This window comes from Abramis brama (assembly GCF_963993115.1).
Source record: "Abramis brama genome assembly, chromosome: 8".
NCBI classification, from domain to species: Eukaryota; Metazoa; Chordata; class Actinopteri; order Cypriniformes; family Leuciscidae; genus Abramis; species Abramis brama.
In genome coordinates this window covers 13216944-13235094 of record NC_139970.1, presented here as the reverse complement: position 1 = coordinate 13235094, position 18151 = coordinate 13216944, and the positions used below count along the sequence as shown (strand labels likewise).

At 37.1% G+C, this 18151-nt stretch overlaps 1 protein-coding gene across 4 annotated transcripts in view; it reads left to right on the top strand.

Moving 5' to 3' along the window:
- Positions 1-6861: 6861 nt before the first annotated feature.
- The window catches only part of prpf40a (PRP40 pre-mRNA processing factor 40 homolog A), a 47764-nt gene continuing 36474 nt past the window's right edge, over positions 6862-18151 (top strand). For 2 of the 4 annotated variants that reach the window (XM_084123275.1, XM_084123273.1), the window contains exons 1-3: positions 6918-6972; positions 7946-8026; positions 8189-8329. In XM_084123275.1, coding sequence (XP_083979401.1) covers positions 6970-6972; positions 7946-8026; positions 8189-8329 — 225 coding nt within the window. In that variant the 5' untranslated portion in view covers positions 6918-6969. Of the gene's footprint in view, positions 6973-7945; positions 8027-8188; positions 8330-18151 lie in introns of all 4 variants that reach the window. The other 2 variants (XM_084123274.1, XM_084123276.1) reach the window with 2 other exon arrangements.

Below are 18151 nucleotides of genomic sequence, written 5' to 3'. Positions count from 1 at the left end.
AAAGTTAAGCAAACTTTCCTGTCTTTTTGACATTTTTCCCCTGCGTGAAACGATCGAGGCTAACAGCAATCTCAACTCGTACAACAAGCGCGCAAGTCATGTGTCACAAACATTGAACACTACACAAACAGTATTTATTTATTTATTTATTTTTCATTTAGGCAATTAATTTTAGTGACACAGTAGGTGCCGGATCCAATAAAAAAGGTGCCGGATCCAATGTCGGAGGTGACGGAACATGTTCCGGCGTGTTCAGGCTCAAATTAAGCCCTGTGTATAACATATGTTAACATATAACATACAACACTGGATACGGCCATAGCCAGGGTTTAATAATTAGTGAGGTCCAGGGTGGGGTGTCAATAATTATACATAATAGTGCCAATAAATGCCATAAATCATTCAACTTTAATAAATACAATGAATAATAAAGTTAGCAAAGGCTAAATACTAAATACTGTGGCTATTGTTTTTTCAAAATGACTGGAGTAATCTCCGAGTGGGCCAGCATCAATCTGGTATGAGAGACTCTGGAATGCTCCTTGAAGTCGGGATGTCAGTTTGACTGGAAATAATTAATACACATATACTGTATGTATACTGTATCTTCAACTTCAACTTATACAAAAGCAGAAAACAAAGCACCAGTAGCCTATGACAATTTACAAATCTTTATTCAACATTTAAACACAGACACAATCATACGACACATAAACATTACAGAATCACTACAGCAGGCGGACCACGTAAACTGTGGGGCAGCCAGTCCAGGAGACAGTTAGATGCTATTTACTTATAAATAGTGACAGATAACGTTACTATTTGCTCATCAGTATTGTTGTGCATTAAACATCCTGCAATTTAACTGACAGTAGATTATTAGATTTATAAAACAATATTAAAATCATGGCAACTTATTGAGATATTAAAGACTAGAGCTACCCCTAACCTTACCCTAAATGTAACTTTTATGAATTAAAATGAATTTTAAGTCAAATCATTTTTATTGAAAACAATTTTGCGTTTAATAACTGTAAAGTTATAAAAAAAAGCGCTGTCAGTGGGAATATAACCCCGGTCTCCCTTTACACGTTACGCCACAGAAACCGCTGACTAAAGAGGTGACTTTTTCCACATATAGGGTAGACTGGCCTAGTGTAATTAGTTCTGCCAACAAGTAGGCTATTTGCAGTGGTCCAAATAGACACCTCGAATGCATTAACCAGGGGGGAAATAGGCTATGGTCGTTGGATCACAGAGACCACTCACTTTTCCTACAGGACAAATTCCTTTAACGTTACAAAATAATATAATGTTAATTCATGCAGTCATTGAATGTATTTAATCATTGACTCTAAATTATCACCAGTTTAACTAAAACAGAAAAATTTGTATGTCGCACATCAAATAAGACTCAGAAATATTACACGTTCAAAAATGTCATGTTTACACGACGAAAACGTTCGTATAGAAACACGTAACAAAAAATACACGGCCAAAAATGTTGCGTTAAGGCGATACAAACGATCGTGTCTTTAAATAACATGACAAAAAACTTCGCGTTTAGACGTACAAAACGTTCGCGTTTACACGGACCAAAAAGACGCGTACAAACTGTGCGTGTTAATGCGTCCAAATTTCACGCGTTGCATATAATAGGTATTGTCCCCAACGGCGTTCCATAGTTTTTGGGGGTGTTTACACCTGGCCACTTCATGCGTTTTCTCAATTCGGATAGCTATTAGTGATGGGCGATACTGCAAATTTCGGTACCGATCCGATACCAAGTAAATACAGGGCCAGTATCGCCGATATCAATACTGATACCAATACTTTTTCATTTTAAAAGCATGCACTTTAACTTGTATGCACTTTCCTGTGCTAGAGCAGTGTGTCATGATTTATGAGGTGAATGCATCATTAATATGATAAATCTGAATACGTTTTCATGACTACTAGGCCTAAATATTTTGTGATTTGTGCTCTTAACTCGCCTGTAATTAGTCAGTGACTTTTACAAAACGACCCTAATTACAGTACTAGCCTACTAGTACTAGCCTACTGTTCAAAGGTTTGGGGTCTGTAAGATTTTTAATTCTCTTCTGCATTTATTTGATCAAAAATACAGTAAAAACTGTAATATTACAATTTAACATAGGCTATCTGTTTTCTATGCCATAGTAAACTGTAATTTATTCATGTGATCAAAGCTGAATTTCCGGCATCATTACTCCAGTCATGATGATATTTCATTTTAATATGCTGATTTGCTGCTCAGGAAACATTTCTTATTATTATCAATGTTGGAAACAGTTTCATATTTTTGTGGAAACCATGATACATTTTATGCAGAATTATTTGATGAACAAAGTTGAAAGAACAATTTATATGAAGTAGATTTTTTTTAACAGTGTAAAACCCTTGACTGTCACTTTTGATCAATTTAATGCATCGATCCTTGTTGAATAAAAATATTAATTTCATTAAAAAAAAAAACTTACTGACGTCAACATTTTGAACCGTTATGCACACTTTTGGTTTGTTTATTGCGAAATAACTCCCGATTGTTTCTCTGTCATCTAAGCGAGGCTTCGTTTTCCAAACGCACTGGGCCTGCGAGCTCAGTGAAGCACCAGCATCGAACGCTCTCTGTGATTGATTGGTTTCGTCTTGTATCCAGATGACTAGGAGAAAAAGTTCTATCCTACACAATTATCCGCTAACATTCGCTTATTTTTCCACTTAGAAGCTTATTTTATGCACTGAATTGCGTGCTAAATTGATAAAAAATTACTGGTAAAAAAAACACCCATTTGGATCGATATTTTTATGTGAGGATCGATCCTTTTTGATACCACGTCAGTATCGAAGTATCGATACTTCAGGATCGATCCGCCCATCACTAATAGCTATCCGATCGTGAAAAGACCAGGGCCCGTATCCCTAAAGATTCTGAGAATCCTCTCAGAGAGCTCCTAACTTAACCTAAAAATTCCTTGCCAGGAGTTTTAGCTTAGAAGTGATTCCAGAACATTTTCAGTGAACTCTGAGCAAGGAATGGATGGAAAATCCTATCTTAGTGAGGAGGTGTGGTTGACCCCGTTGCTAGGTATGAGTCATCATTTCAAAAGCCGTGATTGGTTGATCCTACAAGTTTGATGAAAATTAACTTTTGGTGATAATGAGCAAAGGATGTACCCTCAAATCAATAAACATAATTATACACTCTAATCTTATGCAGACTGTAATTGTAAATAATATTTCACATTCAAGAAAATATCTGAAAAATGAATAGTAAGCTGTAGGGGTTATAGCCTAACATTAGAATCTAAAATATGTGAAAACTTAAGCTCATTACACCCTGTTCAAATAATGATTCGTGTCTTATTTGCTCATATTAATATCCTAGCTGGCATATTTTGTACTTTCACTCCCATATGGACCCCATTGAAAACAAGATGGCCTATCTCAAGGGGCTGTCCTTAATGAAGTAGAAATTGCAACGTTACAACTCAGTGTGGTCTTAACGAGGGTAACACGGCTCAGCTTTTATCAATGTCTGTGATTGCTGGCTGGTCTATTTATGAAGGCTTGTTAACAAATATCCTACAAACAAAGAAAATGGAGAAAAAAAGGAATCGCAAGCCGAACTCCTAAGCCACTAAAAGTCCTCTTCCCTGCTCTTAGCAGATCTCGCCTTAGGAGCCCTTTTAAAGCAACACTATGTAACTTTTCGACCTTCATAATATATTTCCAAAACCCTTGTGATGGTACATGGACTTACAATAGGTTGAATGACACGTCTGCCATAGCCTGATGGGGTCTGTATCGCTTTTACTGGCACTATGTAACTTCGGGGTTCGGGTAGTTACCCGAGCACAAAAAGAACTACAAAATTCGACTGCTTTACGGCATACGTCACTTCCCCCACCACTTCGTCAAATTTGGACGCGAGAGGCCAACCAGCGTTTGTTTTTCCGGCTTTCATGCGTATGTTTTTGGGGGTGTTTACACCTGGCCACTTCATGCGTTTTCTCAATTCGGATAGCTATCCGATCGTGAAAAGACCAGGTGTAAATGTCCTCCGAAACGCATTCGAGACGGATTTGAAACCGATCGCTCAAAACCACTTCAGGAGGAGGTCTGAGACGCATTCCAGATGAAACTGGACAAGTGTAAAAATGCATCTGGTTGTTGAAACCACATATGTAAATTGTACTCCTCCCAAAAATGCTAAAAAAATAAATAAATACACGCGTTATAGGCTATATGTAATGTGATAGCCAGATATGACGACGCTACTGGAATCACCGCAGATGAGCAGCTGAGTAAGTTATGTATTCATCAAGCCAACGTGCAAACTATCGCAAATCAAAGTGAAAGTAAGTCGCAGACGCTTAACACACAATCATCATCATTAAAAGTAAATAAATGAAATGATCTTACCAGGGCTGTTGCTGCTCTCTCTTATTGCGGTCTCTGATTTTGAAAATTTAGCTGATGATCAATAAAATGCAGCTCATATCTGTTGCTTTCAGTGACGTGCACTCCAATAAACATGCATATATATCACGGGAATTGAAGATCGGATTTAAATCCGTTTCGCAAAAACACATTTATGTGACCAGGTGTAAATGGAATCGTTTTGATATATCAGATAGCTATCCGATCTGAGAAAACGCATGAAGTGGCCAGGTGAAAACAGCCCCATGGCCAAAGCAGCAACGGACAAAAAAAAAGAAGGTCAGAAGTAGGCTAACTAGCCTAATGACTGCAGGCTGATAGTCATGTTTGTTTATTTATTTTTCTGGTGAAAGTGTCTTGCCTCAGGCTATAATGCAAATTGATTTTTCAACTTTGCAGATTCATCTATGGTAGCTTGATATTATAATGTTGACGATATATGGCTATTACCTACCCCACAAACATTGAATTGAATTAGAATTCTGTAAAACAGTAGCCAATAGGCTACTATAATGACGCTGGCTTGTAAACGTGAGCTACGCGATCTTTTGGCGCTTGAAAAAAATAAAACCCATGAAATTATATTCATATGACATGCTGAAATATATGCCACTGTACCTGGGTTGAAGACATTTCACACGCAACGCAGGCTGTCTGCCCAAGACGTGAGAACTCCTTCTGCAGAGTTTGGGTAACGGCTTGTCAACAAATGCACGTGTTAACCATGTAACCATGACAGATTTTACGACAGTAGTAGAAGACAATACTGTTTCCCAACTGTAGGGGGAGCCCGAGAGCAAAAGTTACTTAGTGTTGCTTTAATAAATGAAGATGATTAAATTAGACCGATGCAAAAAACAAAATTCAGGCCCTGCATTTATTAAGACAAACCTAGTAAAAACGAATGCAGTCTATACACTGAATTGGCAGCTCTGTGAAATGTAATACAACAGTGCCACCTACTGTCTAAATGCTTTAACATTAAAAGTGTGAGGTGAAACTTTTGCATAGACATAGGTAAATGGGTTTGTCAATTAGCCTGAAATAAAAAAAATAAAAAAATAAATCAGATCTTGTGCATCCTCACATTGGAGTCCCGAGTTCATGTACAAAGTTTGGTTTTGATACATGACAGAGTTCCTGAGATATGGACGACTTCCTGTTTGGCGACTACGCATCGATTTCGTTTGGCTGTGACGGGCAAACGCTTCCGAAAATCAAAAATCCTTCTGGTAACTTTTGTGAGGCTTGGTCCAAGGATCATGTACGTCCAGTTTCGTGAAGTTTGGACCAAATTTGTGACCTGTGAAAATTTAGTTTCGCTTTCTGTTCAATCCAATATTGCGGACGAACGACATGATGAACGACTTAATAAGTATATCCATTCCAAAACATTGAAAATAAATGCACTTTCTGTGATGTAAAAGAGACAATTGTACATCTTTTTTGTGAATGTGTTTGTGTTAAAGGTGGGGTATGTGATTTGCAAAACGGCCGGCAGATTTTGAAAATACACAACTCAAATGGTCCTACCTTCTTTCCTTTGACTCCACCCATTCAAAGAACATGAGGGGGATGGGGGGAGGGGGGTATGGTACGACCGTTTGATTGACGCACTTATTGTCCAATGATTCTAGGTGGTCTTGGAAATGATTGGCTGGAGTTTTTTGAGTCCTGCCCGTTCCACAGATGATTAAATTGCTTAATTTTCATTTCAGTGCTTCTAACTCAGTGGCTGTAAGGGGGTTAGGAATAGGATTTCAAGTGATTTTGAAAAAATGGCCAAAAAAGAGAATTACATACCCCACCTTTAAAGCTTTTTGGAATGAGTTATTTACCTATCTCTCAGAAAAAAAAGAGAAGAAAAAAAAAAAACACGTCAGAATATGTATTAACACCTTTCATATTATTTCTCTTTATCACAATTCAAATTTGTGTATCAAGTACATTGTTAATCTATTCATGACACTTTTTTTTTTTAAATTCACAAATGTAAATTCTTGGTTGAGATCCCACTACTGTCAAATTTTCTGGTAGACTATAATTCTGTGTTTTGTATTTGATGAGCATAATTAAAAAAAAAAAAAAAAAAATTTTAAAAGTCAAAAATGTTTAACCTTGTATAATTTTATTTTTTTGTTTGTTTGTTTTTCTTCCCATCTGGCTCTTAGTTATTTAATTTGTATTGATTTCGTGAAACATGTCTTGTTTTTTATTGTTCCTGTTGTTATGTATTTGTTGCATTTTCTTTTCTTTTTTTTTTTTTGCATTAATAATAATAAAAAATAAATAAATAAATAAAAACTCACTTGCACTCACAGGCTTCAGATCTGCGTATTTCTTGCGCAGCACTCCAGTGTTTTTTTTCCTGCACTTCGAACTCGTATATGCGCGCGTCCTACTGGTTGCACTGAAACACGACTGCTGTAGTTTGAACCCGGCGTACAGCAGCCAATCAGAGCGTAGGTTTTTGTCTCGCGCAGGGTCGCTGCATGTTCACTCATCATGGTGAGTCCAAGAAAATACACAGTTTATTCACATAAAACAATACTGGTGTATTCTAGCAACTACAAATGACACATGTAAACATTGAATTGTGTTTTCGGTTGAATTACAGACGGTTGTATTGAAGTAAAGGGTATATTATGGACAGAATAAAGCTTGGTTAGCATATAAGCTAATGTGAATGAGTGACTGATGCTAACGCTAAAGCTAATGTGTGTTTGAATGCGAATTTATTATTGTGAATTTTACAGCACTATGATACATATCTGATTGTGTTAAACATTTATGTTTGTAAGCAGTTTATTTATGGATATCCGTTTCCTTAAGCTGACTGCATTGGTGTTGATAAAATTATTAGACTAGAGAATACCAACTTAATCACACTGGTGATAAAATGATTTGAGGTTTCATGGATGGTCGACGATTTATCCCTGATAAACTCTCATAAAACTATGTTAAACTAGTGAAGTTTGAGTGATTGTTAATTGAGTTCTTATGTGCTTGGCTTGTTAAGGGCAGTAAGATGGTTTGAAATCAGAATCTTCATTTGTCATTATACAAAAGAGTAACTTACAACGAAATTATATGCAATCCTATTCAGTGTAAAATCAATCTCCCACTTTACAAAAAATTGTCCTATGTGCAATTATTCTATATAACAAATTTTACAAATAAGTGAGACTGGTAAACAGTAAACTGAAATGTGTGTGTATATGTATTATGTAAATCACTGGTTTGTTATACATTTACATATATATTAACCTTCTGGCTTTTTAGATAACAAAATATCTACTTTTAGCCCAGAAATTATGCTAGTTGGTTAGAGTGAACTATTCAAGAAACATCTGACATTGAAGGTTCATATAAGCCTGGCTCTGTCATTAGACTTGAAAACATCATCAGACTTTAGATCAGTGATGTGCAGCATCTTTATCAGAGCTGTGGTTACAGTAATGGACTCTCTTGTTCATAACAGTCCTCGACTGATGCTAATAGTGGCCCCAGTCAAGCACCACCTTTTCCTGGTGTTCCACCTTCAGGAATCCCCCTGCCCTTTGTAAGTTGGTGTTGGAAAGCCTTAACTGTAATGCCATCTCTCTCTCTCTCTCTCTCTCTCTCTCTCTCTGCCTCTCTCTCTCTCTGCCTCTGCTTCTGCCTCTGCTTAGGCTAGTTGTTCACACTAATTAATTCCTCAAATTTATTTTTGTGTTTTCCAAAGATGGGGCCACCAGGAATCCCGCCTCACTTCCCTCCAATGGGAATGCCACCCATGGGTCAGAGGCCGCCCAGCATGGCCCCCATGCCCCCGGGAATAATGCCCCCCATGATGCCCCCAATGGGAGCTCCACCCATGGGACAGGTAAGAGCTAATAGCAAACACTGCTTATGACAGTCAGATTTATTTTTGAAAGGATGCAGTTTTTTTTCTTTTTTTTTTCTGGGTTGTCACATTTAACAAGTGGCAGAGCACAATGATTTTGTATGGTACATAATGTTTCTGTGTCAGAATGTTATTCATATTAATGATCATGATGTAAGTTCTTTATCAAATGCTGTACATACTCTGAGTATGCAGATTTGTCACATAAACAACTTGTCTGTAGGTTTGTCATTTTAATTGCATAAAGCATGATAATAATTTTCAATTTGTTTTAAGTCAGATAGCCAATAATTTGAGGTTCATTGGGTGCTGAATGAATTCATGATTGAGTTTTTAGACAGATTCAGAATCACCATGACTTAAGAGTTCAGAGTGGTTGGTTCAGTAGTGGTTGCACTACAAAGTAACCTCTATATGTCATTGTGAAGGACTAGATTGAATGTAAAATATACATTTTAATATTTGAAGAACCTAAATCAGACATGTAGTGTGGAGAAACTGATTTTTATTTGAATGTTCAGTAATGATTGTAAAAATGAAAAATTTGATTGAAATCAAAAGTTGTATTTGTTAACATTAGTTAATGCACTGTGTACTAACATGAACAAACAATGAACATCTGTATTTTTATTAACTAACATTAACAGATATTACCAAATACAGTAACACATGTATTTATCATGGTTAGTTCATGTTAGTTAATACATTAACCCAGTGGTTCCCAATTCCAGTCCTCGTGACCCACTGCTCTGCACATTTTGTATGTCTCCCTTATTTAACACACCTGAACCAGATCATCAGCTCATTAGGAGAGACTCCATGAACTGAACTGAGTGTGTCAGATAAGAGAGACATACAAAATGTGCAGAGCAGTGGGTCACGAGGACTGGAATTGGGAACCACTGCATTAACTAATGTTAACAAATGAAATGTTATTGTAAAGTGTTACCTTTATAATTAGCCTATACCATTATGTTCCTACTCATTTGTAAAAAAAAAACATTTAAATGGTGGCTGTCATAAAAACATGACAGATTTATTTAAACGCATTAAATTCTGAAGAACAGTAAAAAAAAAAAAAAATATATATATATATATATATATATATATATATATATATATGTAATGTAATGGGTGCATATATTTAGCAAAATATTCCTCTCTAGAGTTTTTTTTTTTCTTGACTGAGTTTATGGTCACTGAATGGCTTTTCTGAGGTAAATGTAACATTACCTTACATTGTTTACAAACTGTTTTATTGATGTCTTTCCATGGTTGAAACGCTGATTGAGCAATTTCATGACATAAGGATTTCGGTCAGTTTTCATGCTGTAACTAGCACTAAAGCGGAAGAAGTAGGGATGCACGATATATTATTGGCCACCATATCGGTATTGACCGATATATGATCATTTTTAATGTTATCGTTATCGGCCCAATAAGAAAATTTGGCCGATATATTAAAGCCAATAAATAATGAATTATTTCTTTCAGCTGAGACATTTCAGATGTGCACTGTTCTCCATGATGTTTTTGAATTGCTTGAAATATGATTGTAATCACTTCAAAAAAAGGAACATGGAGTTAAGTGCAACATTGTGCAGCCTGTCATAATAGGCTACATAAAATTATAATGAGAACAGCTTTATAATTGTGTGCTTGACATGGATTTAATGGTGAGACTTTTGTTTTTGTAATCAGGCTCTCAAAAATTATATACAGTGAGGAAAATAAGTATTTGAACACCCTGCTATTTTGCAAGTTCTCCCACTTAGAAATCATGGAGGGGTCTGAAATTGTCATCGTAGGTGCATGTCCACTGTGAGAGACATAATCTAAAAAAAAAAAATCCAGAAATCACAATGTATGATTTTTTAACTATTTATTTGTATGATACAGCTGCAAATAAGTATTTGAACACCTGAGAAAATCAATGTTAATATTTGGTACAGTAGCCTTTGTTTGCAATTACAGAGGTCAAACGTTTCCTGTAGTTTTTCACCAGGTTTGCACACACTGCAGGAGGGATTTTGGCCCACTCCTCCACACAGATCTTCTCTAGATCAGTCAGGTTTCTGGGCTGTCGCTGAGAAACACGGAATTTGAGCTCCCTCCAAAGATTCTCTATTGGGTTTAGGTCTGGAGACTGGCTAGGCCACGCCAGAACCTTGATATGCTTCTTACAGAGCCACTCCTTGGTTATCCTGGCTGTGTGCTTCGGGTCATTGTCATATTGGAAGACCCAGCCTCGACCCATCTTCAATGCTCTAACTGAGGGAAGGAGGTTGTTCCCCAAAATCTCGCAATACATGGCCCCGGTCATCCTCTCTTCATATACAGTGCAGTCGCCCTGTCCCATGTGCAGAAAAACACCCCCAAAGCATGATGCTACCACCCCCATGCTTCACAGTAGGGATGGTGTTCTTGGGATGGTACTCATCATTCTTCTTCCTCCAAACACGTTTAGTGGAATTATGGCCAAAAAGTTCTATTTTGGTCTCATCTGACCACATGACTTTCTCCCATGACTCCTCTGGATCATCCAAATGGTCATTGGCAAACTTAAGACGGGCCTTGACGTGCTGGTTTAATCAGGGGAACCTTCCGTGCCATGCATGATTTCAAACCATGACGTCTTAGTGTATTACCAACAGTAACCTTGGAAACGGTGGTCCCAGCTCTTTTCAGGTCATTGACCAGCTCCTCCCGTGTAGTTCTGGGCTGATTTCTCACCTTTCTTAGGATCATTGAGACCCCACGAGGTGAGATCTTGCATGGAGCCCCAGTCCGAGGGAGATTGACAGTCATGTTTAGCTTCTTCCATTTTCTAATGATTGCTCCAACAGTGGACCTTTTTTCCCCAAGCTGCTTGGCAATTTCCCCGTAGCCCTTTCCAGCCTTGTGGAGGTGTACAATTTTGTCTCTAGTGTCTTTGGACAGCTCTTTGGTCTTGGCCATGTTAGTAGTTGGATTCTTACTGATTGTATGGGGTGGACAGGTGTCTTTATGCAGCTAACGACCTCAAACAGGTGCATCTAATTTAGGATAATAAATGGAGTGGAGGTGGACATTTTAAAGGCAGACTAACAGGTCTTTGAGGGTCAGAATTCTAGCTGATATACAGGTGTTCAAATACTTATTTGCAGCTGTATCATACAAATAAATAGTTAAAAAATCATACATTGTGATTTCTGGATTTTTTTTTTTTAGATTATGTCTCTCACAGTGGACATGCACCTACGATGACAATTTCAGACCCCTCCATGATTTCCAAGTGGGAGAACTTGCAAAATAGCAGGGTGTTCAAATACTTATTTTCCTCACTGTATAAATTTGGATTTAGATTTAGGCCTATCGGCCAATATATCGGTTATCGGCTTTCAAATATAAATAATTATCGGTATCGGCCAAAATTTTCATATCGGTGCATCCCTAGGAAGAGAGGATCTGTACATGTGCGCTTCATGCTGGCACTTCACTGAAAACAGCCATCTGTCACATTAAAGAGTGCCAAAATGTTTAAATTTCCTAAAAAATGGACCCAATTTGAAATCTGAGACTTTCATATCAAAAAGTAAACAAAGCTTATTGCGATTTATTGGATGGGAAGCGCTCCACGGTGTTCTGTTCATTCATCAACTGAGAACAACGCAGACCAAAAGATTGATTCTTGGGATTTAAGAATTGATACTGGTTCATAAAAATGAGAATCGATTAAAATTGAGGAATCAATATGTTTTTTACCCAGTCCTAGTACCTCACAAATTGTACCACTGCACTTCACTTAGAATCTCTTGTTTGTAAATCCTCACTTATGTCTCTCTGCCAGCTTATTTTTACAGGGACTGTGATTATTAATTTTATCTGTATATGAACTCTTAGTTTCTCTGTTTGCATCCTTCACTTTGGTAAGGTTACTAAAGTGGAGAAACGTAATAGACCAGGGGCTAGGGCTGGGCGATATATCGCATGACATTGTTTTGCGCATCTCGTCAATAAAGCCGGTTCCTTGATTAGTAGTAAATCGCCATCACTGAGCCATATCGCATTAATTATCACGGACGTATCGCCTGCGATAATTACTGCGATATGGCTCAGCTTGTCAGTGAACTACGGCTCTGTGTAGTAAATGCCGCTCCATCTGAAAGCAGGTGATGGCGATTTACTACTAATCAAGGAACATAACAATGTCATGCGATATATCTCCCAGCCCTACCAGGGGCTGTATGTATAAAGCTGCTCAGAGTAAAATTTTTGTCTTAAGTGTCAAAATTCTAAGAATAACATAATTTTACTCTTATTCCTAGACTTAAGAATAAGTGTGATTCATAAAGGTTCCTAAGTGTTAAGACTAGGTCTCAGCTCCTAAATTATTTAAGAGTGCTGGAGAAGTATCCTAACCTAGTTAGGAGTAAGTTAACGATGGCAGCAGAGAGGACGAGACCGCACACTTTCCTTAAAAATATAATGTATTGGAGTTATGTATATTACAGTATGATATGATGACAGTGAAACGATACAGGCTTGATTGTAAAGGTATTCTTTTTGTAACTGACCTTGTAAGAAATGTAGGCTAATAACTTCTCCCACTCTACAAATCAATGCTCTGACTGCACTTATGAAAGTAATAATGACATTTTTTGGCAACTGGAAAAATGCAGAAGTGTACTGTGATGACTTGGGTCCTTCAGTCCACAGTAACGCCCATTTCACACATACTCCGTTTGCAGTGCGTATGCGGTGCGTATTTTTTTCCGCACCCATGTTAACAGGTTAGACTAGCTTTCACACTGCACGCGGATGCGGTCCGGCGATCCGTTCCAGGTGCGGTGCGTATACAGCAGTGCAGCGATCGTTTCCGCACCGAGTCTATTTTTGCTGTGCTGCAAACGCTGAATTAAAGTGACAAAATGAAATAAAGTAAAATGAATAAAGTTTGTGGTCAAAATGAACACAGATTGATATGAAAATATAATAATCTCACCATAAATGCATTTAATTAAAAGGTCCCGTATTATGCCCCTTTTCACAAGATGTAAAATAAGTCTCTGATGTCCCCAGAGTGTGTATGTGAAGTTTCAGCTCAAAATACCCAACAGATCATTTTTTTACAGCATGTTTAAATTGTCCTTTTTTGGGGCTCAGAAAAACGCGCTGTTTTAGTGTGTGCCCTTTAAATGCAAATAAGCTGCTGCTGGACGACCCAGGGGGCGGAGCTTCATGAGCTCGCGCTCAGTCTCTCAGGACAATTTCATCTCACGGAATGATGATAATATCAGAAACTCTCAGTAACGGTGTTCATTTCGAGTCGGACAATAATGCCTACAGAGTCAGAGTGCTGCATAGAGATGGAACAGGTATAGTTTAATTAGGGTTATTATAACGTATTTGTCATCTGCTTGTATGTATCCATTATTTATTAATAGCCTACAAGTCTGCTGTTTCGGACCAGGTCCGAATGATGATCAAACATATACTGATGAGTTTAATAAAGTTTATTGTACATCACACAAAAGATGAAGCGTCAGTTTTACTTCAGAAAATCACCGTAAGAGCTGAGTAAACACAGTAAGTTATAAGAAGTGCGCAAGTACATAAACGAATTTCGGTAGAGTTGAGGGAGCATTCCTGTGGGCGGAGGTCATATGTGAAAGCACTATAGCGCGTGCTGCTCCTGCACCGCATACACACTGCAACATGCACCGCATACGCACTGCACACGGAGTATGTGTGAAACGGGCCTAAGCAGGATCTTAAATTGCACTATTGTGGTGCAAACCACACCATACATACAGTAGTGGCCAAAAGTGATGTGTGGAGGGTTTTTTTATGTCTATTTTTAATGACCTTACAAAACTAAGTAAAGGTATTATATCTGACAAAAGTATTTGGCAAAAAAGGCCAGCTACAGGTTTTAGAAAAACAAAAAAGCTCATAGGAAAATTAACCATTGACAACAATATAATCAGTTATTAGTATTTGACTGGTTTTTGTTTGTTTTTGCATTTTTCTAATTTCTTTGCATGATTTGTCATGTTTCATTGCATTATCAGTAATAAAACAATTGACTCAAAGAACAACTACGCAATTTGCTTACAAAATCGAACACATTTTTAATAATATTTGAATAAAGGGTGAATATGTCAGTTTTCCTATGCCGGATATCATTTTTGGCCACTACTGTAATGGTATGAAATGGCAGTCATTGACTTTCCAACTGATCTTCAAACCATGTGGCAAAAACAAGCCACTTTTATGAGGATTGTTGGAGCCGCTGATGGAACTCATGTTCGCATAATTGCTCTAACTATAAATGAGGACACAGGTATCAGTAGAAAATGATTCCATAGCATCAACACTAATTTGTGATAATTTTGCACAATGCAAATCCATTTATTATAATTACATTAAATAATTTGTCATGCTGCTGTGACTTGCAGGGTCACTATTGGCTGATTCAGTAGAGCCCGACCGATAAAGGATTTTTAAGGCCGATACCGATACAAATATTAGGTGATTTAAAAATCTGATATTCCGATATATCGGCCGATATATATATATTTTTTATACAAAACATGAACAGATTTTCCCTAACGTTAGTTATTTGTAGTTATTTAAGAGTCCTCAGCCTTACTAAAATAATATAATGCAGTTTAAAAATAATTTTTATTTTTTTTAAATTAACTTTATTGTCACAACAGAACAGAATATATTAAAGTTCTGATAAATATAATGTATATTAAAAATACAAACTTAAGATATGAAACTTAACGTCCTTTGAACAAAAAAAAATCAACTATTATTATTAATATTGACAGTAATAATTTAAAAAAATCAATGATGATGATATTATTATTATCATCATCATTTGTATTATTATTAAACAAGACAAAGGTCACTCCTAATTCTATCCATTTTTCACCGATGTCTAGGGGCTGTTCACACCAGGCCACTATATGCGTTTTCTCTGATCGGATTGCAATCTGATTTATCAAAACGATTCCATTTACACCTGGTTACATATACAAATGTGTGTGTTTTTTTTTTTTTTGCGGATATAAATCCGATCTTCAATTCCCGCTATATGCAGATTTAATGGAGTGCACGTCACCGAAAGCAACAGTTATGAGATACATTATTTTATTGATCATCAGCTAAAATCTCTGAATCAAAGCCCGCAATAAGAGAAAGCGAAAACAGCCCTGGTAAGATCATTTCGTTTCTTTACATTTAATGAAGATGATTGTGTGTTAAGCGTCTGCGACTTACTTTCACTTTGATTTGCGATAGCACGTTGATGCTCAGCTTCTCATCTGCGGCGATGCGTGTTGCAGTAGCGTCGTCATATCTGACTAAAACATGACATATAGCCTATAACACGCTCTCACATGTTTATTTTTTAATAAACCATATTCAACAACATATAAAAATGAAATAATCTTTAGAGTAAAGCCGCAGCCATCATTACCAAGCGCGAACCATTGACAGTGAATGAACGAAGGGAACTTAGCCTGCAGGCCGTAGTGTGACATGCGTAAACCAATGGTGTAAACATAATCATAGATGACGCGCCACAGGTTTTTATTTAAAAGAATGAACGTAGCTTATGTTTGTATGTAGGTCTAGGCAATTTATATTTACAATACTTAATAACTAATATTATTTTATTGCATTTGTATTAGTTGTTTGAAGAGTTAAAAAAAAATCGGTCGGTCTTAACGCATTTTACAACCGGCAAGTCGGTCGGACTAAAAGGGAAAAAATAATAATAATTGGGTCGGTACTAAATTGACAGGGTCAGTCGGGTTACGGCAAACAAGAATATTTTTAAGGATGGCCTTAGTGATGCACTAAATACATTATGTGAGGTAATTAACACATGGTTACCGAGTCGATCGTTCCCTGGGATGCGTTTTCATGAAAATCGAATGTAAATCGTTTTATCTCTAAAAACAGATTACCTTATAACGCTAGTATATGGGGCACAGAGTAAGTAAAAGTAAATCGCTAGTTAATACCACTAACAAGGCTCAAAATAGCCTCACACTAACACGGTAGCATAATGAGGGTCCCTACATGCAAACCGAAGCATTGAGAACTTTGTAAGTGTACAGACAGTTTAATAAGAAGATACTTTATAAAGACAGTACATTACGCATTTACAGGCATCATCTAGGAAAACAGTCTCGACTAGTCGAGTCACGAACGCCGTGCTACGTTAGATTTCACAAACGTAATTACTATCGACCAGCTCACTTAGCACGGCGTTCGTGACTCGATTAGTCGAGACTGTTTTCCAAGATGACGAATGGCTGTAAAAGCGTAATGTACTGTTTTTATAAAGTATCTTCTTATTAAACTGTCTGTACACTTACGAAGTTCTCAATGCTTCGGTTTGCATGTAGGGACCCTCATTATGCTACCGTGTTAGTGTGAGGCTATTTTGAGCCTTGTTAGTGGTATTAACTAGCAATTTACTTTTACTTACTCTGTGCCCCATATACTAGCGTTATAAGGTAATCTGTTTTTAGAGATAAAACTCTTTACATTTGATTTTCATGAAAACGCATCCCAGGGAACGATCGACTCTGTAACCATGTGTTAATTACCCCTACAGTAACGCACACTTGGATTTCACACACGTGTAAAAGAAAAGCTAACTTTTATGCACAGGCTAGCTGCTATGTTTGATACTTTTTCTCTATGTCTAAATGTTCACTCCTCGTGTGCCTGACTTACGTTTTACAATGCAGGGACTGGAACTACAGATATGCTAGTTATAAATACAGTAATCATTACTTTATTTAGGCAGAATAAGTTCGTTGTGATTTCCAAGCTCATTGATGTTAGCAGTCTTCCTTGTAGAGTGCGCTCTGGTGGACAAACTATGCAGCGCCAACACTCATAACATGGTTGCAGGGTGTTTCGTCCGCTTTTATTATTATTTTTAAATATTCATTTATCGGCCGTTATAAATGCCGATACCGATAGTTTGGAAAATGCCTAATATCGGCCGATAATATCGGCCCGCCGATATATCGGTCGGGCTCTAATTCAGAGGTTGATGGCGGCCATTTTGGGTTGACATTGTAGTCCTTAGTTCACAATACTTAAGTGCCACTTCAGTCAGCACTTAAAAATCAGTCTTAGACTTTGCTGAAAGTTGCTTTTAGCTTCTTTATAAAAGTATCCTACTCTTAGACGACAACTACTTTTTACTATAAATTTTTGACACTTAATTCAAAGCTTAAGGACTATTCTAAAGAGCATTTCTGAGAAGTTTTATTAATACAGGCCCAGATACTTTATTTTCTATCAGTCAAAATGACAGAAAACATGTTGAATAAACTGTTTATGTTTTTCGAATTTGGTAAATGACAGATGTTGTTGGGTAAACGCAACCATTAGGAGTAGCCTATTTTATTCACAAATCAGAAATGAGTGGTCACATTGCACATTTTTGCAGGGACCAGTCTTTATTTCTTGTCGCATTTAATTTCAACACAGTTTGTGTTTGTTAGACAAAACAAGTCATGAAAAGTTTATTTGTATAGCACATTTCATACTCAGCAGTAATTCCGTTTCAGTTTTTCCGAAAGAACAATATGAAAGATTATTGTCCACCTCCAGAAGATAAAATTCCGACCTTACTGCTAGTGTCAAATGCATGTTTTGCTACAGAATATTATGCTTAATGCACATTCTGTAGCGGCAACATAATGGGCCGTTCACACCAAGGATGATAACTATAAAGTGTTAATAATCGTTCTGATTCTGTGAGAATAGGGATGTCCACACCAC